The 26,544-nt window shown below is 40.5% G+C and overlaps 2 protein-coding genes across 4 annotated transcripts in view; one reads left to right on the top strand and one right to left on the bottom strand.

Moving 5' to 3' along the window:
• Positions 1 to 26,544, top strand: part of NAT10 (N-acetyltransferase 10) — a 46,829-nt gene that overhangs the window by 10,735 nt on the left and 9,550 nt on the right. For 2 of the 3 annotated variants that reach the window (XM_062576392.1, XM_062576393.1), the window contains exons 14-28: positions 156 to 252; positions 1,046 to 1,162; positions 2,083 to 2,184; positions 2,286 to 2,360; positions 3,521 to 3,637; positions 3,830 to 3,963; positions 5,928 to 5,976; positions 6,621 to 6,714; positions 6,811 to 6,921; positions 7,584 to 7,756; positions 8,314 to 8,433; positions 9,443 to 9,541; positions 9,978 to 10,051; positions 12,748 to 12,831; positions 14,069 to 14,202. In XM_062576392.1, the coding sequence (XP_062432376.1) occupies positions 156 to 252; positions 1,046 to 1,162; positions 2,083 to 2,184; positions 2,286 to 2,360; positions 3,521 to 3,637; positions 3,830 to 3,963; positions 5,928 to 5,976; positions 6,621 to 6,714; positions 6,811 to 6,921; positions 7,584 to 7,756; positions 8,314 to 8,433; positions 9,443 to 9,541; positions 9,978 to 10,051; positions 12,748 to 12,831; positions 14,069 to 14,162 (1,540 nt within the window). In that variant the 3' untranslated portion in view covers positions 14,163 to 14,202. Of the gene's footprint in view, positions 1 to 155; positions 253 to 1,045; positions 1,163 to 2,082; positions 2,185 to 2,285; positions 2,361 to 3,520; positions 3,638 to 3,829; positions 3,964 to 5,927; positions 5,977 to 6,620; positions 6,715 to 6,810; positions 6,922 to 7,583; positions 7,757 to 8,313; positions 8,434 to 9,442; positions 9,542 to 9,977; positions 10,052 to 12,747; positions 12,832 to 14,068; positions 14,529 to 26,544 lie in introns of those variants that run through there. The other variant, XM_062576391.1, reaches the window with a different exon arrangement.
• Positions 22,028 to 26,544, bottom strand: part of ABTB2 (ankyrin repeat and BTB domain containing 2) — a 141,498-nt gene continuing 136,981 nt past the window's right edge. The window contains exons 16-17 of the mRNA XM_062576394.1: positions 25,832 to 25,945; positions 22,028 to 24,305 (exon numbers count right to left, since the gene is read on the bottom strand). Of these exons, the coding sequence (XP_062432378.1) occupies positions 24,108 to 24,305; positions 25,832 to 25,945 (312 nt within the window). The 3' untranslated portion in view covers positions 22,028 to 24,107. The remainder of the gene's footprint in view (positions 24,306 to 25,831; positions 25,946 to 26,544) is intronic.

Raw genomic sequence — 26,544 nt, 5'->3', positions numbered from 1 at the left:
GACAATTCTAAGGTAGGGTTGAACAGAGGGAAGTCCTTGTCAGAGTTACGAAAGGTTTAGTTTTAAAGGTGAAGCTATATGGAAAATATCACTCCTAAACTAACAAAGAGTTTGTCTTTTTGTGGTTAGCTTGTTTCCTTAACCCCTCTGTTTAGATATTATGTAAACAGAGACACACTGTTTTGTTACCACAAAGCATCCGAAATTTTTCTGCAGAGACTGATGGCTCTCTATGTGGCCTCACACTACAAGGTAAAGTTTGTACTACTTGCATCAAAATTTTGGCTAGGAATTTTGTGGATGGAGCATTGCTAGTTTAGGACGGTCTAATTGAATTAGCCTAACTGAGTTTTTCTGGTCAGTTTCAGGTGCTTCTTGTTACATACAGATTTGAATTCTCTCTGCTTTGAGAACCACTCTGCCTCAATCCAGCTGAATATGCTAGATTTAAAGATATCTGTAATATTTCTGCTTGAGAAATCCTGGAGACTAAATTCTAGATGAACTCCTAGTTGTATGGAGCTTGCTCAGAATGGTATCAGTGATGAGCCCTCCTTCACAGTTGTCTTTACATTTTCTTAGTAGCTCAAATTAACCAAATGAGTGGTAACATTGTACTATTGATAAGAGTGATAAAACTTCATCTCTGAGTTTCAGACCATGGATGACTATTAAATATGGCCTGTGAAATCAGTAAATACTGAAGTACTGAGCACTAAATTTCTGATACTTCAGAATAAAAATTTATTTCAGGTTCCATAAACTAAGAGATGCATAGCTCTATAAAAATAGGAAGTCCCGTTCCATACATGTGAAAGCAAGAGGTTTCACTTGTGCAAAATAGTATTGTCTGGTAGTATAACAGCTTTGACTTGCCATGTGAACTGCTTTATGCATCAGTATTTTACTAGTTGCAAATTTTTTAATAGCCCTAAATTCAGAAAATGGAGTGTGGTTTAGAGTTCAGGTACCAACGTTACACTGGACTATCAAAGCTCTTCTGTTGGAATAATTCTTCAACTTTCTGATATGTATTATCCTCCAGAATTCTCCCAATGACCTCCAAATGCTATCTGATGCACCTGCCCATCATCTTTTTTGTCTTCTGCCCCCTGTTCCACCTACCCAGAATTCGTTGCCAGAAGTACTTGCTGTTGTTCAGGTGAGAGAGCTCCACATGTGTATAAAGTGAACTGTTAAGTAATAAAGCAGTGATACAATGGGAGACAGCAGCCTGCTATTTAGGAGTAAATGGTAGTTTTGCGGTGTGTTGCAAGAGTGCATAAAGACCATGTTTGTCAGCTTTTTCTCTAACATTTATTGCTATACAAGTACAATATGATGCTGATTCTTTTGCCTAGACCTTCCAGCCTTCACAGTATGTCTGTGCTGAGAAGCCCTCTGAGGAGCTGAACTACTGGTTCAAGAAAATACTTTGTTCTCCCATTTCAGCTTCCTGCTAAGGAAAGTTGTTTTACTGGTTCACACTGCTTATCCCATGTCTTTAGTATTCACTTTTATTTGCAATAATACTGCAAAAATACAAACTGCTCAGACATGGATACTGAGAGACATAGAAATAGTTCAGTCCTTAACTGTTGTATCTTTGACCATCTGCTTCTTTCTTCTTGATGACTTGCTAATTACCTGTGTTCAGTGGAGCTAGTTTCTTAAGAAAAAAAAATTACATGAGAAATATATGAAAACTGAAGAGAAATACCTGGAGGACAAGCTTTCATCATTACTTTTGACAGACAACAGAAAATGCGTAGAATGTTTTCTATGCTAGAATCTCCTCATGTTTCTGTTGCACCATACTGTAATGCATGCTGCCTCAAATGTGCCTGGTTGGCTCACTGATGTGCTTTTGAGCTGGTATTTTTAGGAACAGAGCATGTTGTCACATACATGTTTGCTCATCCTGTTGCAGAGCAGGAATCATTTGACGTGTAAGTTTCTGTCTCAGTGCAGCTACCGCATAGTGGACTCTGTGACTGAGTGTGAATTTTGATTCTACTACAGTGGAGTGACTGTAGGAGGAAACAGTTTTTCTCTGCTCAGTCTTTTACCTTTTTCTGGCAGGTGTGCATGGAGGGAGAGATCTCTCGTCAGTCTATTATGAATAGCCTTTCAAGGGGAAAGAAAGCTTCTGGTGATCTCATTCCCTGGACCATTTCAGAGCAGGTGAATAATTTAGCTGTCTAGTTATAGCCAAGACGTATTTCATTGCTTATTTAAAGAACAGGCGCCTCTGTTCTTTAAATTGACTTACATTTCTTGTGCAGTTCCAAGATCCAGATTTTGGGAGCCTCTCTGGTGGGCGTGTTGTTCGCATTGCAGTCCATCCGGATTATCAAGGGGTAAAGTATTCTGGAACCCAGTTATTGTAAAAAGTTAGCAGTGGTACCATGAGAATGTCTGTACAGTCAAACTGAAGTTCTGTCTAGCCTGGACTCCTGTCTCCAGGGGATAGTAATAGTTTGCTGAGTAAGTGCTTTAGCACTGAAACCATAGTTGAGAAGGATAATAGCTATATATCTTTCTCTTTTCTCCATCTTTTTTTTTTCTTTTAGTTGTTTCTACTGTTACACTGGCTGTCAGTGTCTGCAACCTGACAGGTTCACCACAACCACAGGTTCCTCCCTGTGGAAGGGGCCTGGAAAGATCCTTGCATTTTCTGTGGATAATAAATGGTATCTACAAGGATAAATTACTATACTCTTTGGAGGTGGATTTTCTTCTCATTATAGCAAGCTGTCAGTTGTTCAAGGAAGAAAGATGATGATCTTTAATCATCCTAACTGGAGGCTCTTCTGAATGAGATTTTCTAGAAAGCAGCTATCTTTTTCAATGTCAAAAGGGTTGTTGCAATTACATCTCTCCCTTGATGTTTCTGTAAATAACTGAAGTCTGGAGAAAAACAACAGAAACAGTGGCCAATAGTAAATGCCTAGGAAAGAGTTTAAGAACAGGATATACATATTGATTGCCCCGGTTTCCAGTGTTTTAAGCTTGGGGACTTCCTGAGCCAGAGATAATAACAGCATGAAGTCAGGAACTGCGTGAAAGACACACAGAAATGTTTAGATCACGCAGTGGATTGGGGGTGTTTACTTTCCTCTGGGTAGGTAGCAAACCAGTGTTCCTGTTATTGCTAAGCAACATTATAGCATCTCAGGAAGCAGAAGATATTCAAGATCCAGTAATATTGTGAGATTTACAGAATCTTCGTGCTGGAGTGTTTGTCATGTTCTGAATGCTGGAGGTAAGTGAGAATTACTACACAGCTGTAAACTACATACTGGGCTCTTAATTCTCATCGTGAGTTCAGTCAGACAGTAGTGTCCTTCCCTTTGGAGCTGCTATGTAGGAAGGTACTACTACTAATATTATTTTTGCAGTTACTTAGTGTTCTCTGTGCTGACAGTCATTCATGGGTTTATAAGAGGAGAATGTTGGGTTTTTGTCCTGAAAAATAGATATATCTTTTTCCTGATAGTATGCTGTTACTACTTCACAGATGGGCTATGGCAGCAGAGCTCTGAATTTACTGCAGATGTACTATGAAGGCAAATTCCCTTGTTTGGAAGAAAAAACAATTCAGAAGCCCAAAGAAATTGCAACTGTAAGCAGTGAGGTATGGAGTTCAGTGCATTTCTTGTATTTCCTGCAGTGTTAAGCTATTCAGTTTTCACTGTAAGCCTCAGTATTGATTTTCATATGTAAGGAGGGAAATGTAAATACTTATTTATTTATTACACAGAATGAGAGATGAATTTGCAGATTGTTGTGAGGAATGTTACTAATCCATTTCCACTTTCTCTTCCAGACTGTTAGTTTGTTAGAAGAGGTTGTGACACCTCGGAAAGACTTGCCTCCTCTACTTCTCAAACTGAGCGAGAGACAAGCTGAGAGCTTAGACTATCTAGGTGTATCTTATGGCCTAACACCAAGATTACTGAAGTAAGACTTAACTTTTATTTGTTGGTTAAGCCCATTGCAAAAATATAGCTGCTATAGATGCAGGTATTTTACACTTTGGACATTCTCTTTGCAGGCTTCACTTGTATCTAAATCTGGGGCAACTCCAAGCCCTCTTCTTTAAGACCTATCCTTAGTGCTCAGTAGAGCTGGACTTAACCATCTAGTACGTCCTTCAGGACTCCTTCTGAGTGCAAACCAGTTTTTGGATGTCTCTGTGACCCTTCTGAAAGTTAGCTAGTTTTATTTGCTAACTGAGTAACAGCTCAGTTTCTCCAGGCTGGAGAAGTAAGAACAACCTGTAATTAGTAGTGACAAGTTAAGTACTCCTTCCTGTGACCTGTAGAAGCTTGAGCTGCTGCTAACTTTAAACTTATCTTTTGTTTTCTGGCTAATGTAAACACTTTCCACCAACAACTATAGATGCTTCTCACTTCTCTTACCATGGAAGAACTGAGTTACTACACCGCAAATCAATATAATTTGGTTTAATTAATTTTCTTAAATTTTACTTCCGTTTTACAATGTAGTTTTTATATAAAAACTTGTAATTTTATAATAAATTCTAGCATTTTTATTCTGTTATAAAATCTTACAAAATACCTAGGTTTTTGAGATTCTGTGTGGGAAGTTGTGACCCGTAGTTTGGGAGACTATTTCAAAGTAGTAGAGAATTCTTCCTGTTGTTAGCTTAGGAACAAAGCAGTTACTGCTCACCTAAAGCCTTTATTCCTGCTGGCTTGTCCTCATTTGCAGAGGATCTAGGGTATTACACAAGGACAAGAGATTGGACTGAGTTCAGCAGAAGTAGTAAGACCCATGAACCCAATATGTGACTGACTTAGAACAATTTTAGATAGATGTGTATAATTTGGCACTGCAGATGCAGAGGCTATAGCCCATTTTGTTCCGTGGCAAGCACGCTAAGTTCATGCCAAAATGGGATGGTGAACTGTTCAGCTGTGTGGAAAAAAGCAGCAGAACTTAATGGTTAATGTGAAACACTTTCAATCTCAAAGCAAATGGTTCAGATGTCTTTCTTTACTAAACAATCCCTCTTGGGGCAGAGAGGATAATAAAGTGCTGAACTACTATATATTTTTTTAAATTATTTGGCTGTTAGCTGTGGTGGGATAGATAAAAGAAGGGAGAATAGCAGGGTAGGAAGAGGATGGGGTGCACGTGTAGGGCTTCCTGCTGAAATTCACAACGTCCTGTGCAGCTGATGAGTAGTCATCCTGTGGCCTTTGGAGGTAGTTTGCCAGGGACACTTGCTATTCTGGGACTTGGCTTCTTTCTTCTCTGGGATGCCATATGTTTGGTCTCAGCAGGTTTCTTTATACCAGTCTTCATCATCCTGAGTGAAGTGAATTGTAGAATCAGTTTGCCATTAAGATGCAAGACAGAAGGGTAGAATGGAAAGGGATGTCAGCAGGATTTTGTTGATTGGTCTGGGATTCTTTATGGTACATAACTGGTTATTGAAATCTGGAAGTTGCTAGGGAAAATCAGCATTTACTGATGAGCAGTAGAATCTCTGAAACAAACCCTTCAGCCTTTCTCCAGTGTATCCTTTAGGAGTCTGCGGTTTTAGCGATGAAAACCTGTTTGTCTGTTTTTAAAGAAGGTCATGGAAGGCTGTTGGCTACAAGTGCTCTTGTATCATGTCTGTTAGTCTTTTACCTGAAACACAAAGTTTGTTCATTTTCTGATGTCATCGTCATCTTTTTTTTATACTTTTCTTAGTTAGAATTTCAGTCAGGTTCAGTCCTATTACTGGTTTCTATCAATGTTTGTTTTCATAAGTTAGTAGAATGTCTTAAACTTTTGCCTATTTTTCAACAGTTTTTCTTGTACAGTGGATAGACTGCATTTAGCTATATGTATCACTGCAAAATCAATAGCTCAGTACTTCTCGGTGCATTTTCTCCTCTCCCTTTCCCCAGGTTTTGGAAGCGTGCTGGATTTGTGCCAGTTTATCTAAGGCAGACGCCAGTAAGTAGCATACTGTTTCTGAATGAAATCCAGCCCTATTAATATCACTGGGCATCTTTCCATTGACTTCAGTTAGATATGCTTTGGGCAGGAAAGTTTTCTGAGACTACATTTGTTCTATGTTCACTTTTGTTTTTTAGGTCTGTAGCTCGTTAAAGGATTAAAGTTACAGGCTCAGGATTATGGTCTTCTGATTAGTTTGCACTTTAAAAAATTAGAGCAGAGTTACTGTGGTTATGGTAAAATATGCAAGTTGCTCCTGAACTGACTGGCTCACACCTTCCTAGGTATTCACTAAAAATAGCATTAGTAATTATAGAACTTCTGGAGAGAAAAATTTGTTTGCTCTCTGGTGAACAGAGATGTTCCACATCCCGTATTATTGCATCTTCCATTTGTTTCTCTGGCTTTTGAGCTGTACCTGGGATTTGCAATACTGGTGAATGGCAGTCATTTGAAGAAACCAAAATCCCTCATCACTGGGATTTATCAAATTGCAGAGGCTTACGGGTTATACTTTAGATAGTAGTGATCAGTAGCAGTTGATATGCGAGTTGTTGTTTTTTAAGACCTTTGCCTTCTTCAGTTGAGCATAGAGTGCAAAAGGTTCAAGGTAATGATGGGAAATATGTCTTCATTACTAGAATGACCTGACTGGTGAGCATTCATGCATCATGCTGAAGATGCTGAATGAAGAGGACATTGAACAAGAGCCTTGGCTTACTGCCTTCTGGAAAGGTAATTGAGCTCATTTTGCTAATGTGAGAGAAATTTTCTGGGATGTTTATTGTGCAGATCCACAGAAATCATTTATTTTCTCATCTTATCCTGCAGATTTTAGGAGGAGATTCCTTTCTCTTCTTTCCTACCAGTTCAGCACGTTCTCTCCCTCACTGGCATTAAATATTCTACAGAACAAAAATATCAAACAGCAGTCACAACCCTGTGAGTATCCAGGCTCATAATATAATTTAAACTGCAGTTTAAAGTCTGTGTATAGGTTTATCAGAGTTCTCAAATGCAGGTGGCATGGTGTGATATCTGTTGTGAAGTGCTGTGAATTCTTCTTGGTCAGTTGTTATGTTTTGTTCCTAGTATGCAAAAAAATTGCTTATATTTCTGAGTAAAAACTAACAGGAGATTTTTTAGCTTCTGAAATCTGTGTGTTTTCTGTTTGTTTATTTATTTGTTTTTTTGGTGAAAGATTTAAGTATTCCAAAAGGTACTTACAAGGAGTAGGGTTGCTGCTATGAGAAAACAGTCCTTTGTCAGCAGAATCAAGTGCAAGACAGTGAAAACCCGGGCAGATTATCAATCTGCACTGCTTTTAATCTCTTAGACGTATTTGAGTTGATATGTTAGTCTGTTTTGACAGTAGCTTTTTTCATATGGATATATGTCTGTCTGAAAAGATTTTGAACTGCCAAGCCAGTCTGGGTAAAAGAGTTAGACGTGGGATATCGGGTTCAGAAGTGTGTTGGGAAGCGAACCTGTGGGGCAGCAGTTGATCATCAGTCTATGATGTGAAATTTGTTAAATACTGAGATCCTGGACAGCTAGGAAGAACAGTCCTAAGACTGACCTGTCCTGACCTTTTTATTATTCAGCCATCAGCCGTGCTGAGTTAGAATCTGTTTTCATCCCATATGACCTGAAGAGGTTAGACATGTACTCTCGCAATATGGTGGACTATCATCTGATCATGGATATGGTACCTGCTGTTGCTAGGATGTTTTTTCTCAACCAGCTGGGTGATATTTCTCTCTCTGCTGCACAGTCGGTATGTATCTCTGTGTGAACAAGCTGTGCGTCACCTTTATTCATAGTTTCCTGCTGTCTCCTATGTTTGAAGTACTTTCCCATTTCATGTCATCTTAAAAAAAAAAGACAAATGAAAACCTTCACTTCTGGTAATTGCTTATTCTATGATCTTCTTCATGGTTTCTCCTGCTTGTAGTGTTCTTCCACCTTTTATATTTGCTTTGAATAAAATCTGTAAAGATCATGTCCCATTGCCTGTTCAGTGATGCACTCCATAAATTTAAAATATTGTGTGAACTACAGTTTAAAGCCTTCTCAAAATCTTCTGGTTCTTGAGCCACACCTCAGGAGAAAAGTGTTCATCTGAACTGAACATGGAATGATGCTTGCCAATTACAGAATAATTTAGGGATGTTTCAGTGCTTTTGAGCAAAACTTCAGCTCGTACCAGAGAAGCCTGTGTATTATTTGGATAGACTAAGGACTTTGCAAAGGCAGAGGAAGTAAAGGGTATTGCTTATATATGTATATTTGTTCTGAAAAACTCTCTAACTGAAATATATGTCATTTCTTCAGGCCCTTCTTCTAGGGATTGGCCTACAGCATAAATCTCTGGACCAACTGGAAAAGGAGGTGGAACTGCCCAGCAGTCAGCTGATGGGCCTCTTCAACAGAATCATCCGTAAAGTAGTCCAGGTAATTGCATGTTGACCTGCTTACAACTTGTTTTGGTTGTATCAAGCCAAAATGTAATTCCAGTACTGAGCCTGGTACTAATAGAAATCTGAATCAGAGTTGTGTATCTTTAACATGTCCTCAGTAATTGACCGTAGACTCATTTGTAAAGAGAGAAAATCTTAGTGGAAGAAAGCAGATATTTATGACATTATTTTTTATTGTAAGTTTTCCCAAATAATAGTATTGTGTTATATCTTTAATTGCTGAAAAGTGCTGAACAAAATCTTGAGCATACAGCCCATAGTGCTGACTTAGCATGATCTGTTTGTTTATGGTTACTCACTGCACTGGTGGTATCACAACCTTTGCTAAGAAGCCTTCTCTATGGTCATTTAGAGGTGGACTTGAAGTCCTGTGAAATCAGGAGAAAGTTTGGGGTCTGTTCTTTCTGCCTAATTTCTGTGATTAAGTAATGTGATGAATTATCAAATGATGTTACATCAGATGACATAAAATACTTGCCAACTGCTTGCAATCACTTATGCAGCCCAGAGCATCTAGACTCTCAGGACAACAGGATACGGTAGCAAAGCGTCTGTAGTGTGGCTTTAAGTTGTTCAGTTAAAAGGGGATTTGTTCAATATAATACTCCTTTAATAATCTTGAAAATAACATGCAAGAAAATAAGATGAAGCTTTTATCTGCAAATATTAGTCAAATGACACTATATTAATTAGTATGCTGCAAATGATCAGTTCTTGCATTTATGCAAGTAGTGTTGAGTGCTGACTGATTCTTTTTTTTAACACTTTTTATAAAAGCTGTTTTGCTTCTGCCTTCAGGAAGCAGCTTTGAGCTTTTTTATTTCAGTATGGTGGAACATATGCATCAGAAATAAACAACTGTCAGTATTTGCAAGATTACTAGAGTTTCATGGGGACAGCCAGCACTCCGTATTTGTTCGTAAAGCACAAACTTAGAAGAAATAGCAGAAAGTCTCATACAAGTTGATTTACTTTATTTCCAGTTGTTCAACACAGTCCAGGAAAAAGCTGTGGAGGAGCAGATGGTAGCAACAAAGGATATTGTAATGGAGCCAACACTGAAATCTTTAAATGATGATCTGGTAATTATTGAACTTTCTTTTCACCTTTAGTATACATGTAAATGCTATTCATGGAGTTTTATTGAACACAGAAGCCTTGTCATCTAAATCCTCTTGGATGGGAAAAATTCCATGTCATGTCTGTCACTTTATGGTAGTTATAAAATATGACAGCTTTGCCTTACATTCCTATATTCATGCTTTGTTAAACTGCAATATAGATCATCTCAGAATCTGCGAAGATGTTATGAGAGCGCTTGAGAGTTTAACTACATTTATGTATACCAATTATATAAAAAATTAAATTAAATTATATAAATGACACAAGCTTTTCAGGATCATCTCATTTTGTTTTATGGGATATACCGGTCTTTGGGTGGGAAAGGCGTTTTCCATGTATTACATGGTTACTGTTGTACTTAGAACTTAATGCATCTCTTGTGATGTCCTGTTGTAGGAAGAAGCTGCAAAGGAATTCCAAGAAAAACATAAGCAAGAAGTGGGGAAGCTGAAGGAAATGGACTTTTCACAGTAAGAATTTATCTATATGAGTCTCAAAATCATTTTTTCCCAGGTATCTCTTTGACTGACTGGTCACCAATGACAACACATTTTGTTGAGACCTATGTTCAAGGCTGTAGTTACAGTGTGACAATCTCAAATGATCAATAGAAGAGAAATAACAGTGAGTACCATATATATATATATATATGTATATATATGTGTATATATATATATATGGTAGCCATGTGGGCTAAGTATATGTTGCTACTCCAATGAAAATTTTGGGTATTGTTTGCCTGACAGCCAGTAACCATTAGTTTTGATCAGCTCTGTCTAAAGCTGCTTTGTTTCACACACAAACCATATTCTTTCCCTTAAGAAATAGATATAGTAGCAGAACTTTTCTGTTGAGGGCCATTCACCTGTTGCATTCATTCCATGAATCAGTGCCTGAGAAGTGTATCATAAGCATGAATTTTCCTGTTCCCATGCTTGGACTTACTAAATTTCTCTTTTCTGATGGTATTTTTGACCTACCTACCAAAGCAAAAGGCTATGAGTTAGCAGATCATAGCTAACTATGCATAGATATGGCTTGGTGTGGCCGCAGCTAAGTGAGATCTGTCTGTCTGTGGAACTGTAGAACTGAATCATTTTTAGAGTTGAGGGCTGGCTTGCAGTTCCAGTACTGCACACAGAAGATACAGGAGTTCTGGTTCAGTTCTTAGCTCAGCCCCAGTACCTCTGGTGTGAGCTTAAGCACATTATTTTTTTACTTCCATTCTCTTTTGTCTGTTATTTAAAAAATAAACTGTTCATGACAAGAACTCTTGCTGCATATCTATATGGCAGCATTGATTCTGGTTGTGTATGGAGTAGTTTAACTATGTAAGTATACAATCTGTATAAATTTATAATATGAGTAATAAAGCAAGCTGTCTGTCTGTGGATTGTTTGATAGTTTTCTGTGCTTCTAGAAGTAGTTATTACTTCCCTCAAATATGGGTTTTATATTTGCTGTTATTATATTATTTGCTGTCCAGCTTTGCTATGTGCACAGCTGTTTTCAGCTCAAGCAAAATGGTACCACAGAACTCCTGGCTAATTTTAATGTTCTTTTCTTAAAAAACAAACAACAAAAAACCCAAAGAAAAACAAACAAAAAAAATTCCCTCCAAACCACAGAACCACCAACCAGAGCTGCTTTACTACAGTGGGCATGGATGCTTTTCAACTGCTGTAGTTAGACAATTTGTAGGATACTGAACTGCTGAACCAGCAACTTGTGTATCGGCAGATGTCTTTTTTTTTTTTTTTTCCTAGACTAATAGGAGTTACACATACTATTCTGATTCTTTCCCTTCTCTCTCTCCTCCTTCCACTTCTCTTATAAATCCTGTTTACTGTACCAGCATCCCAGAAGAAAAAACATTGTCTGTTTTGGCTCCAAATTAATCTCTTAAATATGGAGAAAGGAACAAAAACTTATTTGAATCTTTCTCTTGTTTGTGCTAAAGACAAAAATGGATGTAATTTGAAGTGTTAATTCAGTCATGCTAGGAAAACAATATAACCAGGGAATTTAGAAAGCTTTAGTTCCATTTCTTAGATTTGATAATGTGACATACTCATTTGTCATTTCAGATGATATTCCCTTTTTCATCATCCAGAAATAATTTGTATTCCCCCTCATGAGGAAAGGGGACAAAATTCCATTCTGAACACTTTTGAATACAGGTTATAGAAAACTAATAGAAGACACAGAGCTATTTAATTTGAAAAGGTTTTGTCTAGCATCGTTCAGCCTTCTATTAACAAAGGCTCATCTGTTCTGAATCTCTAAGAACTTGAGATGGAGAGCAACCACTCAATTTTTCTATATGAGTGCTTTGCCTAGTTGAACTTATATGACATTTCCAGGGTACTTGAACACCGTGACAAGGGGAACAAACATGAGATTAAACTTGAATAGCAATTATTGTTAATTTCTTTTTTCAAAAGAAACCTGTAGACCTTCAGTTTCTCCTGGACTGATGTAGGAAAAATTGTACCTTTCAAACCTACTGCTGGTCTAAGGGCAGCTGCTAATTTAACTAACTCTCTTTTATAAGCCCCTGCTTTTTGCAGCCCCTACTTTTAGCGCTGCAAACATTCTTCTCCTTTTTGAAAAAGAACAATCCCCACCCCCAAGCTTTTGAAAAGAAATCTGTGTAGTAAATATAGATCTGTTTATGGTTGCCAGTCTCAAAGCTGTAGTGACTGAGGATCTGTTTTAAGAAATCTAATTGGCAAAGGAGAAGTATACATCACTGCTATAGAGAGTATAACCTTGCTGGTCTTATTTTTTTTTCTTTTGTCAAAGATGCACTCTGTTTAGCACTCTGCTTTTCTGATGAGAGGCTTTCGTCAGCACAGTTTTGAGATATTTATAATATGGGTTTCTGAGAGAACTTCATCTGCCACTGACCAGATTGGGATGGAGAAAACTGTTAGTTGCTATTGACCAAGTTTGGATTGAGCCTCCCGACACAGTCATGACAAGCTATTATGTCCCATTGCCAGTCTAATTTTGCTTTTACTTCTAAGTACTGAGTTGGTTGGGCACTGGGACAGTGGCTTTGTAGAGTAGCATGTAACTGACAGTAATATTACCTTGTTTTTTTCCTCCTTTGAGCTGGAAATTTTACTTGTTTTTTTTTTCTTTACTTTTCTCCCCCCCTTAGATATATTATCCGGGGTGACGACGAAGAATGGAATGAGGTGCTGAGCAAAGCAGGACAGAATGCTTCCATCGTCAGTTTGAAAAGGTTAAGAAAGTTGAAATATTCACTCTACATAGGCTTCTCTGGTCTTTTGCACTGGCTTTATTGTAGTGTTTTGCAAAACAGTGAAACTAAGTAATTAAATGCAGATAAAAATGAACATAATGTTCTGGATAGAGTCCCAGTTTTTCTTCAGAAAACTTTTGTGGAGAAATGAGTGTGGAAGCACCCAAGAGCTCTACTGGATACTCAGTGGTTCCTCTAATAGGAGAGTGTTAATGTGAATTCTGTGCTATTTCTCTGTCATATAGTCTTGTCTTCATACAACTTAATTGCTTATCATAGCTCTTTTTTTCTGTTCACATGGTGAAGTCTTGATTCTGCTATAAGGTGCTTCTATTTCTCTCTTGAGTAATTTTTAAAGAACTCATTCCACTTTAGACATTTGCTTTGAGAGTGAACACTGGGTGGGAGCCTATGAATATTCATATGAAAGAAAATGCACTTCAGGAAAAGAGAATTCTTTCAAATTTGAGTGCTAAGCCTGCAAAATGTTAAGTCTACCTTTCTGCAGTTCCTTTCTTTTCATCCATCTTCTTTCTTTCACCTTGCTCAGCATGAAGTCTTTCCTCATCTTTTCCTTGAGGATTTATAGCTGAGACTTGCCTTCTCATTTTTGCTTCCTGTGGTGCATGACAGCTGAAGTGATTATGTGATCTTTTCTGCATCTCTATTCCACCTTTTGTGCATTCATATTCTTTTCATGAAAGACGGAAACTCTGAATTTCTAGAGGCCGTACAGAAATTAGAGGGTCTTATCAATGTTTATAAAGATCAGAATTCTGTCATGTTTGTTCTGGTCAGAACCTACTGCAAGGATTAAATTGTATATTTAGTTTTATAATTGTCAATAGCAATATTTTTCCAGTTACTCTAGTCTACCCACATACTCTCTACAAATTGTCTGTAAAGGCCATAGTTTAAAGTCTTGAAAAGCAACGACAAGCGAAAGCTAAAAATCAAAATCTCTTATGGGATTCAAACTAGGTTAAAGAATCTCAAGATGCTAGGAAGTGTAGGTCATACTGTTGTTAGTGCTTTCTCTAGCCCCAGTTTAAGTGACCCAAGAAATTGTAACTATTTTCTCCTAGCTGCTTTCTTTGAGAAGCCTTGAAGCAAACGTTTCTTTGTCGACCCTCCACCAACCTTTTACAAGAAAAACTTCCCAGATGGATGGGCATTCGGTGTATTTTAGCAGATTTTTTTTTCTCCTATTTCCTAGTGAGAAGAAGAGAAAGCTAGAAACAGTAAGAGGACCCAAGCAACAGAAGAAGTTTAAGAAGACTAAAGATACAAAGCAGAAGTGGAAGAAATGACTTTGAAGCCAATCAGTGAACTTGAATTAGTGACTGACGGGTCTGTACTTAAGAAGTACTATTCTCCTTTCAAAGCACAGGACTTCCTTTGGAGGGGAGGGAGAGGGGAGAAAAAAAGTCTCAGAGACATTTTGAAAAGCAGCTTGTATTAAAGGAAGTGCAGTGACACTGCCAGGAGACAATCTGTAGAGATTTTTATGAAGTGTGACTGCAAAGTGTGCAATGCACTGGGATATTATGAGGGTGCTTTAGCAGCTACAAAGTTTCCATTCAGTCAAGGCAGATCAATCTGTAAAATTTCCTGCATCTTGCTGTTTGATGTCTTTATTAAAAAAGAATTTGGACAATATAAGATAGAGGCTTTGACATACGACTCTTACATTGTAGGATTTTTGACATCTTGATATATTTGATTACTGGTTCAGTATTCAGCCATTTCTTTGTAGCTTGAGGGAGTTCTCATGTGAACAACAATTGAGATTTTATTTGGAGCTTGCTATTCAGTGAAGCCACATTGTTGATGTAGACTCATGATGTGGTCCTCACTCCTAGGAGCTCAGAATATACAATGAACATTTCTATTTTGGAAGGCATTCTAGAGTTTCTGCTTACTGTGCTCCATAAGGAGCTGTAATAAAGGCTCCTCTTTTGCATTCACACTTGCTTATAAGCTCTCAGCATTCCAGTGGCTCAGTAATTTACATTTCCTACTTCTCAAGCAGGCTAGAGTAATTAACAGGTGCTGGAGAAGCTGTTTCTGCCAGCTTGTCTCCTCTGCTGTTTGCTTACCTGGAGTTGCTGCTTGGCTTTATTAGAAAGTTCTGTGTTAATGTTACTGAGAAATCAGTACTACCATACCAGCACCTGATCTTAGTGACTTTCTCTTTATGTTCAGGATGGGTCAAAAAGGCAAGCCACTGAACTCCCCAGTCTGTAGTTTCCACTTGGCAATAAGTATACTCTAGTCAAGAGCTGGGACTTTCTGTGACTGCAATACTCTAGTTCTGGTGTCTGTCACACTCCAGTGGCTTAAAAACCAGGGCAAATCTCCTCTGGCACAAAACTGTCCCTGCCCTAAACGAGCACCCTACTGCTTTGGTTTGAGGTTCCAGCTTCATAGTCTAAAGATTTGGAAACAAGATTTACCCATATTTACATGTATTGCTGCATTTGGTTGCTTGTAGTTCTCAGAGCTCCTCTTAGCAGCTTAAAGAAACAGTTTCTTCCCAGTTAAAGGCAGTATTGCTTCTCTGGGAAACTATTCTATGAAGCCTCTTAACTAAGGATAGGCCTTGTACAACACAGCCTGCACATAGCTTTTGTTAACAGATGGATCTGTGAGTTAGCAACAACAACAACAGTTGAGCGCTGGGATGGGGGGGGGGGGCGGGGGGGGGGGGCCGAACTGCAGCTGCAGCCTTTAAAGGCTTAATGAGGGGCCCAGTTATCCCCCAGCTGTGCTGAAAGAGCAGCACTGGGGGACCTGCAGAGGTGAGGTGGTGGCATGTTGCCTGATGGATTTCTAAAGAAGCTGTGCAAGGAGCAAGCAGGGAAAGTAAGAAGTGTGAAGCTCTTTACAGTTGCCTGGGAAGTCCTCAGAAGAAGATGTGAGTGTAAGTTCTCTGTTTTTGCTGTTGGGAAGGGAACCTTTCTTTACCCTGGGAAGGGTAAGAGATGTCCCTGATGGGAGAGGGGTGCAGAGCTATGACCCCCTTGCTTTAGGGGATGGTGTGTGCTGGATGTGCTGCTGTCTGCATGCTGTCCCTGCTTGACTTTGTTTTGAGAGGGACAAATGACTGACTTGTACCACAGTGGTGGTGCGGGTGAGGGAGCACTGTTATGCCAGGCTGGAGCAGGAGGGGCTGCAGCTAGTGTTGAAGCCTTTCCAGGGATGCCCCCTAGGCCAGTGAAAAGGAAGTAAGTTCTGCTAAACAGTAGCAGTACAGAGTAGTGCTGGCTGGAAGGCTGAGTCTGGAAGCTGTTCTTTCATCTCAGGGGTCTGTTGGGTCAAAGGCTGAGAAACCCAGTGTAAGAATGGATACCTGTAGGACTGTATGGTTTTCTAGTGTTTTACTTAGCTTGGAGTTGGTGACATTTGTGTGAGGGATGGTTGTGGCAATAAAAGATTTTTTTTTTTGTTTGTTTGTTTTTTCTTTTTAAGAATTGTCCAGGGTCGGTCACATCTTCCAGCCCGTTGTGATAGGGATTACAAAGATGTGTTTGGAGTGGTAATCAAGTAAGGAACTGATATCAAGTGGTTACTGTGTGCTGATTGAGTTGACTTGCCTACTTCACACTCTCTGCTTGGAGAGATCTGATGGTGGCCTAATAGGCTGCAAGTCAAAAGATGCTTAGAGTCCTTTCAAAGCATGTTGAAACTCGGTGCTAATACAGCAGGTGTAACTACTTAAGATTCTCTGACCGATGCAGATTATTGGATTTGTTTACCCAGGTGTAATGTTTTACTTTCTGTGGGTCTTATTACCTAGTAATTGACAGTACCAGAAGGGTTCTTCTATTGTATATTACTTCCTGTGACAAGAAAATGCTAACTAAATGTCCTTAAAATGCAGAAGTGGTGCACATCACACTGAATGTCTCAGGAGTACTATCAAACTCTAGTTCATTAATGGGTTCAAAACTGTAATGTTTAAGAGAAGTTTTATTATAAAACTCCCTTATGCTGCTGAAACTGATCTGTATTTTTCAATGGCTATGCTGGGGATCAAATGGCTAAAAAGTTCATACTTTTATGAAAAATATATGGAAGAAGTTCATGCTTATTTATAAGGCAATGCTAAATAGCTGTTAAACTGCAAATTTGACTGTCCTCCTCTCCAAAGCTGTGACCTGCACTGTCCAGGGGACCCCCATCATGTAACTAACGTGCAGCTGTGATGAAGCTGTATTATGTAAGCCTTAAGTCAGACTGAGGTTTCTGGCTGTTTCAGAAAATATGGTCTCATGCTAGTAGGCAGCAGTCATAAAAACTCTGGCTCCTGACTTACTGGCACTGTTTTGGGGAAAGTATGTTTGCTTGTAAGGGAGCCAAGCTGGCAGAGGGGCAAAAATGAGCAATGGTCAGCATGTTGCTTGAGCTCATTGAAGTCTCTGCATGTTCAAAGTTGCAGGCTGCTTGTTGAAAATAAAGGGGGGTAAGAAAAGTGATGCCATTTTTATTTATTTATTTATTTTTACCACTAGACCAGATTTCTTCTGCAAGTATTACTATTAAACAGTGTGAAATGAAATAGGAAACTTGACAGGTTCCCCTGCTCAGTTTGGAAGCATTTGTGGTGGCAGGCTTGGTTGGAGCTGATCTATGAACATATTAGTAGTCTGGCAAAACTTTTGGTAAATTGTCTGTAGATCAGTATGGAAGAGAGTAACTAAAATTAAATTGGATTCTTCAAGCAGACCATGATTTTGCTTTTTACCTGATATCTGCCTCTGTCAATGGGCAGCAGTAACTTCTGCTCTGTTAATATGGTAAATTGAGTATATTGTAGTTGCAGTAAAAAGCTTGGAGAATTTGAGCTGCATGTTTATACTTGGAATTCTTAGATGTTATTAATAAGTGTACCCCTCCATTCCAGATTGAGAGTTGTATTTGAGCATAATTTTGGTATTTCTACAGAAAGTAGATGTATTTAGAGTCAAATCATTTTTTTAAAAAATATTTTCTACATATATTTTATGTTTACTGGCAGCTTTGGGGATTCTTCTACCTCTCTATTGCTCTTTGAACTACAAAATGGAAAAAAGCACTCAGATACTAAAGTAAGTGAGAAGTAGTTTTTTTATTTTTTTTTTCTTTCTTTAACAAGTCTAGTCAAGCCACATCTTTCTCTGTCTGTACTTTAGATCAGTCAAGCTAGGTTAAAATTCCAGCTAGAGTAAGGGCTAGTTGAATGGTTGAATGCAATCCAACAGCAAAGCAAGAATTCATGTCTTTTTCCCTAGCCAGAAGTATACTAAAAATGTCACACAGTACAGGGGCTGAGAAGAGAGCGAGTTCTGTATCTTTAGTTTTTTTTTTTTTTTTTTTTCTTAGCGTGAAGTTCCCTGTGACTGGAGCTGTTTGCTAATATTTTTGTACACAGGATCCCCTACAGAGGGGGCTGCCATACTTGAAGGAGCCTGGTTCACCTCTAGTTGCTGTCCATGCACTTAACCAAAAGCAAAGCCAGCTCAAGTGTCTGTGCCTCCCTATTCTCTTCTCCTCAGTGGGACAGCATGTTGGACAACCTGGTGACAACCTGGCAGCACTAGTGTCGCAGGCCCTGTGTTAAACCTGCAAGGCAAGGTCAGGCTGTAGCTTTTTCCAGTGCTCCCTGGGTTGTCTAGTGTTTGACATGTTGCTGCAGGTTCGCTCTCTGCTCTCTCCTGTGCCCCCATGAGCTTGTCTGCCCACAGCAACTGAGGACTGTGGCTAATTGGAGGAAAAGGGGAAAGCTGTGCTGAGCTGAGCAGCTCTCTGCAGCTGGTGGGTAAATGTGACCTAGTTGTCAGTGGAATCATCCCGCCTGCTTGGAGACCTGTGAGCTATTCTGACAGCTGGAGGGAGCTGACCTCTGCGAGGTACCTGAGAGAAAGTAAAACCAGTGAAGCTGAGCATCTTCCCTGCTGCTGTGAGCTGAGTGTGCATGGGGGGGGGGGGTGGTCCTTGCCTCCCACAGCTGTGTGAGGTTGGAGTGAGCTGTGTGGAAGGCAAAGGTTGGTATACTGGAGAAAGGCAATGTGTAGAAGCGTATCTTTTCCACTTGACCATCATAATGCTTGTTTTGGGAATCTTTTTTTGCTTCTATAGCTGGATTTTTGTGTGACTGTGTGTCCATAGGTACTTCCATATGTAGACCATTTTCAAAGGACTGTGTCTAGGTAAGAGTCTTAAATCTACATGCATGCTACATTGTAGCGTATGTTTTCTAACAAGCGTTTCTTGTTAGCTGTCACGGGAAAGCCAAGGGTGTTCAGAGTTGGTGAGAGATATAGGGAGCCTTTTTATGCCTGAGCATGAGCAAGGTGGAGGCAGGAGTGCTGTGTAAAATTCAGCCCAGCAAACTGCGTGTCCACTGAGGGCGTATGTGAGGCAATGAATGAGCTTAGATGAGGGTGTGAATGCAGGTAGTTCTCCAGCCGAGCAGTTCTGAACTGGCCTTTAATGCAAACAGCAGAAAAACGGACAGCATGGAAGTGACCCCAGCTCTGGGACTGGGCCGATCTACGTTGCTGCTAGCAAGGTCTTTCCCCTGCAGTGCTGTGATTTTCATCATAGAACAGAAGCCTTTTTGCTGCCTGCTTCTTTCACAGAGGCTGCTCTTCCCCTTTACTCAGCCTTGGTGAGGCCACATCATGAGTACTGTGTCCAATTCTGGACTCCCCAGTAAAAGAGAGACATGGCACTGCAGAGGGAGTCCAGCGCAGGGCTATGAAGATGATTAGGGGTCTGGGGCATCTGCCGTATGAGGAAAGACTGTGAGAGCTGGGCCTCTTTGGCCTGGAGGAGAGAAGACTGAGAGGGGATCTTATCAATGTGTACAAATATGTTAAGGGAGGGTGTCAAGGGGATGGGGCCAAACTCATTTCAGTGGTGCCCAGTGACAGGACAAGAGGCAATGGGTACAAACTGAAACACAGGAAGCTCTGCCTGAATATGAGGAAAAACTACTTTACTGTAAGAGTGACAGAGCACTGGAACAGGTTGCCTAGAGAGGTTGTGGAGTCTCCTTTTCTGGGGATATTCAAAACTTGCCTGGATGCAACCCTGTCTAACATGCTCTAGGTGGCCCTGCTTAAGCAGGTGGATTGGGCTAGATGATCTCCAGAGGGCCTTGCCAACCTCAGCCCTTCTGTGTGTCTATGAGTGCAATATTCTTGTCTCTTTGCTGTGGATTAATGAATTGATTGTATTTGAAACCTCCTGGGTGACAAACCTAGCTTTTGAGTTGTCTTTTCTGCCACAAGCAACAGCAGCTTGCTGCCCATGTTTCCCGAGGGAGTCACCGTTCTCCTCTTTTTCTTCTCATGTCTCCCTGCAAGACAAGTCTGGCTGTCTCTACTATGGCAGGTGCAGGAAGCAATGTCTGGTAGCTCGGGTAGCATTTGGTGAGGGCAGACAGCCAGGTAGTAGCAGCGCTACATTAACCAGGGCTTGCCAGCTGTGCAAAGGCTTGTTGTAAAGCAGTAAGGTTTTATTTCGGTCTGCAAGTCATTGAGCGTGTTCACAGGCAGAGCTCTATTTCCTCTGTTCCACAAAATTAATGTAATTATCGCCATCAAAGTTTTGTGCTTCTCCAAAGCTGAGCAAATTCTGCCATATTACTTTCTAGAACTCCAAGGGCATTATTCTGTTTGCATAAAATAGAGGAGGTATACAACTAGTTTCATGAGAAATTTCAATTTAATCTACTTCTAGAGTAAAAGTGCTCCAAGGGGATTCTTAGGTCTTTGTTTATATGCCATGATTCTTGAGAGCAAGTCTGTTTGTATTGGTGCGTTTCCAAGCATGCTGATGTATGGCACAACACATAAGAAAGCACTCCCCTCATGTTTGATTCCCAGCAGAGTTCTCTTGGACCGTGTAAATCAAATGCTAAGTAATGCTAGTAAAACTAATTTATTTCAAGTCTTGCTACACCTCAGAGATATACTGTACAGCTACTTTGTTTAGATGAGGGGGGGGGAATTCAAGGGAAGGAAAAAACAACAACAACCAAAAAAAACAGAAACAAAAAAACCCCAGATTCTCAGCAGCCAAATACAGGTATTGGCTGTATTAGTGGCTTCCTCTGCTGAAGTGTGTGCAGCAGCCTAAGAAATTAAGTATCTGAGTCCTCTTATAGATGTAGACTGCAAAAGTTACAAAGTTACAGCTCAGCCAGTATCGCCACATGCTGTAGGGACCTGCAAGACTTATGGGGTAAATTTAGAAAAAAAGATTTAGAGATGTTCTTGGTTCAAATCCTTGCTTTGTCAATAGAAATAAACCTCCGTATCTCTTACCTTATAGAAAAATAAATGCCCTTGCTCTTTACAGCCTGAGTGTGCTACCCTAATAAAGGTAACAAGAAAGGGACCATAAATGACTCTGGCAGTTTTCTGTCCTGGTTTGCCATATCTCGCCATTAGTCATTAGCTTTATTAAATAAGAAGGGGGATGAAACCTCTGCAGCTGTGGCTGCTGCCGTAACCCCTGGCTTCCGGGAAAGTAGTGCGCGCGGTGGGCCGAGGCCAGGGCCAGCAGTAGGAAGGGCTGCTGCGCGCCTGACTCGGTGCGGCTGTTAGCGCGGTCTTGACTGCTCTTTTCTCCGAAGTACACGCTGCCGCTGCTGCTAGAGCGAGGCACCAGACCAGCAGTGTACCAGCCAGAGCCACCGCACCCTTTTCGCTTCTGAGGTGACTCAGAAAGGAAGTGTTGTCTGCTTTTTGACATGTTTCCTTCATTAGCATTTAGGAGTTAATCAGATGTTTAAGTTTTGAGAAGTGATTGAATACCTGCAAGTTAACAGTTGTCTTATGCTTACTGTGTCTTCTACTAAGTAATTACCTAAGAATTACGACTTTTCGCCGATGCTGATGTCTGCTGCCTTTCTGTGGAAGGCAGGTACTTAATCTAGGGGAAAATGCTACTTAAATGTATTACTTCAAAAAATGTTTGAGCCTAGGAAAGGGAAATAAATGACTCTCTAAGCCTTGTTTTAAAGTACAGAATTAGTTACATTTATCTAAAAAACTTAAAATGCTAACACTGCAACTGCCTTTTCCATAGAAGTGTGTTGAAATACCATTTTTCTTTGTGTTAGAATAGCAGAATAAATACAGCAGCTGTGTATTTTAAAATGTTGTTAATAAAATCCTGGTACATTTACATAAATGACAACATTAATATACAAATAACAAAGCATGTAATATTACAGCAGCAAAAGAGAACCTACATTTTTTGTACAGACAGCTGGAGCAGCTACTTGAAAATATTTTCCAGGATAAAGCCTTTTGTGCTATTTTTCAGGCAGCCCAGTGATAATCTTGAAACACCTCTAATAGCTTTCTGATAATAAATAGGGTTATTGAAGTTGGTGATCCTGAAAGTGTATGTGTAGCTAAAACAAATTGGAGCGTGCTCTGACCAACTTCTTTGTCGACCAGATTACTGATCCTAGACTAATTCTTCTTGCATGCAATTTGCCTATGACCTAAAATCCTTTAGGGATGAGGCAATGTCAGATTTTGACAGATTTGTTGGGAGATGCTGTAGTTTGCTCTCCTTCACTTCATCTACCCAAACCGTGTCTGTCCCTTATATAGGAGTTTGGGCCTAGCCGAGATTCCTTCTTTTGATGTACTTAGTTACAATATTAATGCTTAAATTTCCAAGAAGCCATAGATTTACATTGAAAACTACACCCCCTCTTCTACTTTACCCACCTGTAACCAATAAAAAGCATTATTAGCAAATGTGCTTGGTATATGCTAAAAAAGACCAGTGGGAATTTTCAGAAGTTGTCTAAGGTGTGGGTGAGAGCAAGGTGTGTGTGTTTGTGTGCAGCTTACTGCCTTCCTAAGGTTGACGTGAAACTGTATACTGAATTGTCTCCTTTCAGTTCTCTTAAGTCAGCTAGAAAAAGGCCTAAATGAGTCATTTTTGAACAGAAACATCTGTCCACAGTGAGCAAAGGAAAAACGTGAATCTTTCTTAAACATGATGCCTCAACCTGAATGGAAGTGCTGCAGCCCAAATGTTAGATTGCAGCTTACCTCTGGGATGGGGTTAGCTGTGCACTATGCACAGTTCCCCCTGAGGTAGTGTATCTGTGGAAACAGTATCATTCCACAGCTGAGGATGTGGAAGCAGAAGACTAGAGCTGGAAATAGAGGTCAGAGTTTCTGATCTCAACTAGCCCTGGAGAGGGGGAGAGAGCAAGAGGGAGAACAAAGCATAAAGGAGCATGTTCCCCATCATCTTAGGGAGAATTTATTGCTATTTATACTATTGGGACAGTTTCTTCAGCACAGCAATAGGTCTTACTACACCTGAGTATTTTAGAAGATGTCTGTTATGGTGTCAGGTCTTACAGATGATGTTCACAAACAGGTTTTGATAATGAAAATGACTTAGACTATCAAACCTTTATAGTAAAAGGGTAGACAGCCTTTTTTTTTTTTTTTTTTCCTCAAACTGGATCCAGATTAACTACTAGCACAGTGAAATTTGTTTTTAAAAATACAAAAAAACTCCCAGACAATGCTCCCCTCCCTGCCCCAGCTAAGTTCTTCAAATGAGGTGCACAGTGAGTAATTTCAGAGTTAGTATTAGTTCCTACTCAAACTTGTTCATCTACAGAATCTCTCTTTCAAGGTGCACACAGCTTAGGGGAAAGCTATACCAGTCTCTTGTCATAGACAGACACTGGCGTTTATTATTACAGCAAAGTTGTTTGTGTACACCTCTCTGCTCAGGCAAATGACTTGTTGAATGGGCAGTGGTCCATAGGATCAGAAAACCTCTTCTATGCAGCCTTTTTTTTTTTTCCTTTCTTTCTTTTTACAAGTAAAACATGTATGCCTATGAACTAGGTGGCTGTTACTTGAGACTACATATTAGGTGTTAAGTCTAGGTAAATTGCCACATGCCCCTGTAGCCCTGCATTGTGCTTGTTCAAATGGCAGCATTGATTTTTCTCTTCAGGTCAGGTTCTCCATTTGCAGCCTCAGTCCTTGTTTATGCTGTGACTGTGTTTCTCTGACACAGTGTGGCACAGAGCAGCCAGCTCCCCTACTTCAGTGGGACCAGGCGCCGTACTCCTGCCGGCAGGGCATCTGCAGTAAGGGACTTGCAGCAAGAACTGATGACTCCAGAAAGCGAACGGGAAAGCCATAGCTCTGCCTGATCACGCAGCCCAGTGCAGTTTGAACCAGCGCTTCTGCCACTGCCTCGCTCCCGCCTCACACCCGCGAGGTGACGTACACTGAATGCAGGCGGCCGGCCAGGGCTGTCTGCAAGTCCCGCAGAGGGTCTAGGCCTTGCACTTTGCTATTCCTGCTGTAGATTAGCTGTTTGAATGAGTCCTGCTCCAGAAGAGAGCTCATATGTTTGAGGAAGAAGCCTTCGCAAAAAGAGGCTAGTTCAGGTGCGTTGTGAATCTGCAGAAAAGAACAAGATCCGTTACCCCTTTGTGCGAGTCACAGACCTAAAAAGAGAGAAGCACTCACTCACTCAAGCTTTTTAATTTCTTCTGATGGTATGCTGTTAGCAACACCGCTGGCCTGCACTCCCTCAAGAAAGTTTATCAGTTTGTCAGTTGGCTGATAAAGTCATGGAATCATAGAATCAGTAAGTAAGTTTGGAAGGGACCTCTGGAGATCATCTAGTCCAACCCCCCTGCTCAGCAGGGTCAACGCAAGATACCTGTCTTGCCGTGCAAGCAGGGAGTTTGTGTTGTAATATAAAACAGTAAGTGTTGCCGGGTGGTGCAGACAACTTGTGGCAAGAGGAGTATGGTTCATGGGATGTGAACTTAATTCCTAGAAAAAAGGAGCTGAATGTGGGAAAATAGGGAAGTTGCACTTCTAAAACACATCAGGCAGTTTTGTGGCTGTGATCTCATTCTCTTTGCTTCAGAATCATTGTGGCGATTCAACAACATGAGAACAATGAAATTTAAGTTCAATGTTTAGAAATGCTGTGCCCACCCCTTCCCTTCCCCCCTGCCCCCAACAAAGTTTTGGAAGCGGTGTGCAAATAGTAATTTAATGAAAGGTACTAATGAGAGCACTCCCTTCTCCCCTCTCTTCCACTGCATCCTTTTAACTTTTAGGTTCAAAACCAGACCAGCCTGACTCCCATGGGAAAAATGGCCTAGTGTGCTAGTTGGAAATTGAAATGGACCAATCTGCCACTGCACATAACATAAACATGCAAACCATTACCACCTGCTCATGTAGTCTTCCTGCTCGTGTTTAGGAGACCTGATTCTTTATCTTTCAAGCCCCCAGGAATGGCAGACTATTTCCTCTGTGATTTTATCGATAACAGAGGTTAGGCTGTTTACTATACAGGTGAATATTTGTGCTGCACAGAGTCTATGCCAGTTCTGGAGTTTGAAGAAGTATATTTAGCAGTAGGAGTAATGGGGAAGGTTTATGACTTAGTTACAGTACTGTTGTTGCAGATAACCAGGCCTTGAAGGAATTGTAGAAAACAGGCTAAATGATTAATGGTTTTGGGGTGCGTATTAGGTGGAAAGATCTCCTATGTCCCTGGCACCTATTAAAGGAATGCCTGCTTCTTAATGCTACATTGGTGTGATGCAGTTTTTTGTTTTTTGTGACACTATGATTAACTAGCACTACAGCTGTGAATCTCTATACGCTGCTTTGTTGGATGACATTGCTGTATCAGCTTGCTGAGGCTCCTTTGCTGTGCTCTTTAGGAGTCTCACGAATTTCATAGACACTTGCTTTAGAAGAGGAAACGCACTAGAGCTGTTTAGGACTTTACAGACTGGAACTTAATGCATTTGTGGTTGCGGTTAGGGTAGCGTTACTAGCACAGCCTGTGTATGCTGGTACTTACTGTATGCTGGTTGTATTTAGTTACCAAAACTAGACTGCAGAAAGCATGCATGCTGCTTCATTGTGATCCTTCAGTAAGACAGTTTGGCATATACCTTTGCATATTTATAGATGTTAACAGAGTTCTCCATGCTGATCGTCTGGGCACAGAGGATTTCACAGTGTCTCTGGAGGCCATCCAGTTGGAAGAGGCTGGCAGCCGACAGCAGCTATTAGGACAATAGAGAAGCTATTTGAGATCATCAGCCTGAAAAGAGTTAGGGAAGAAGGCAAACAGATCTAATGTGTTCTTCCCTGAAGGCTCTCTGACTCCCTTTCTTAATGTCTAAGCCCTCAAGAAAGAGCAAAAGGGCTACTGGATGCCGAGACAAAGCAGCAGGGAGAATTTCCCTCTTTATTAGGAAAGGCTTGCTTCTCCTGCAGGAAATGCATTTTTGCTACTTTTACTGCCATGATTTGGAAGCCTTCAACTGTTCAAAGCACCCTTTCTTCCCCTCAAAAAAAAAAAAGTGTTGTGTTTAGGGGCAGCTTTAATCTCACCACACTGTGACTGAATGGCATCACTGAAAGAGGACCTATGTACTACAGAGGTGCATTTGGCCCAATCGTGGTACCATAAATGGCTCTGCAGAAGTTCACCTTGAAATTAGTGGCCTCTCTGCGACCCCTTGTCCCTTGGTGGATGGCCTGCTCTGGGTGCCAGAGCTGCAGGATCAGCTGCACCTTTTCTGTGCCTCACCGAAAGGACAGTGCGGCCATTGAGCTGCCTGCTTCCTTCCCCCAGCACAGAGAAGGTGGAAGACTCACA

This window comes from Rhea pennata, chromosome 5 (genome assembly GCF_028389875.1).
Source record: "Rhea pennata isolate bPtePen1 chromosome 5, bPtePen1.pri, whole genome shotgun sequence".
Taxonomy (NCBI): Eukaryota; Metazoa; Chordata; class Aves; order Rheiformes; family Rheidae; genus Rhea; species Rhea pennata.
This window is presented reverse-complemented; position numbering and strand designations above follow the sequence as displayed.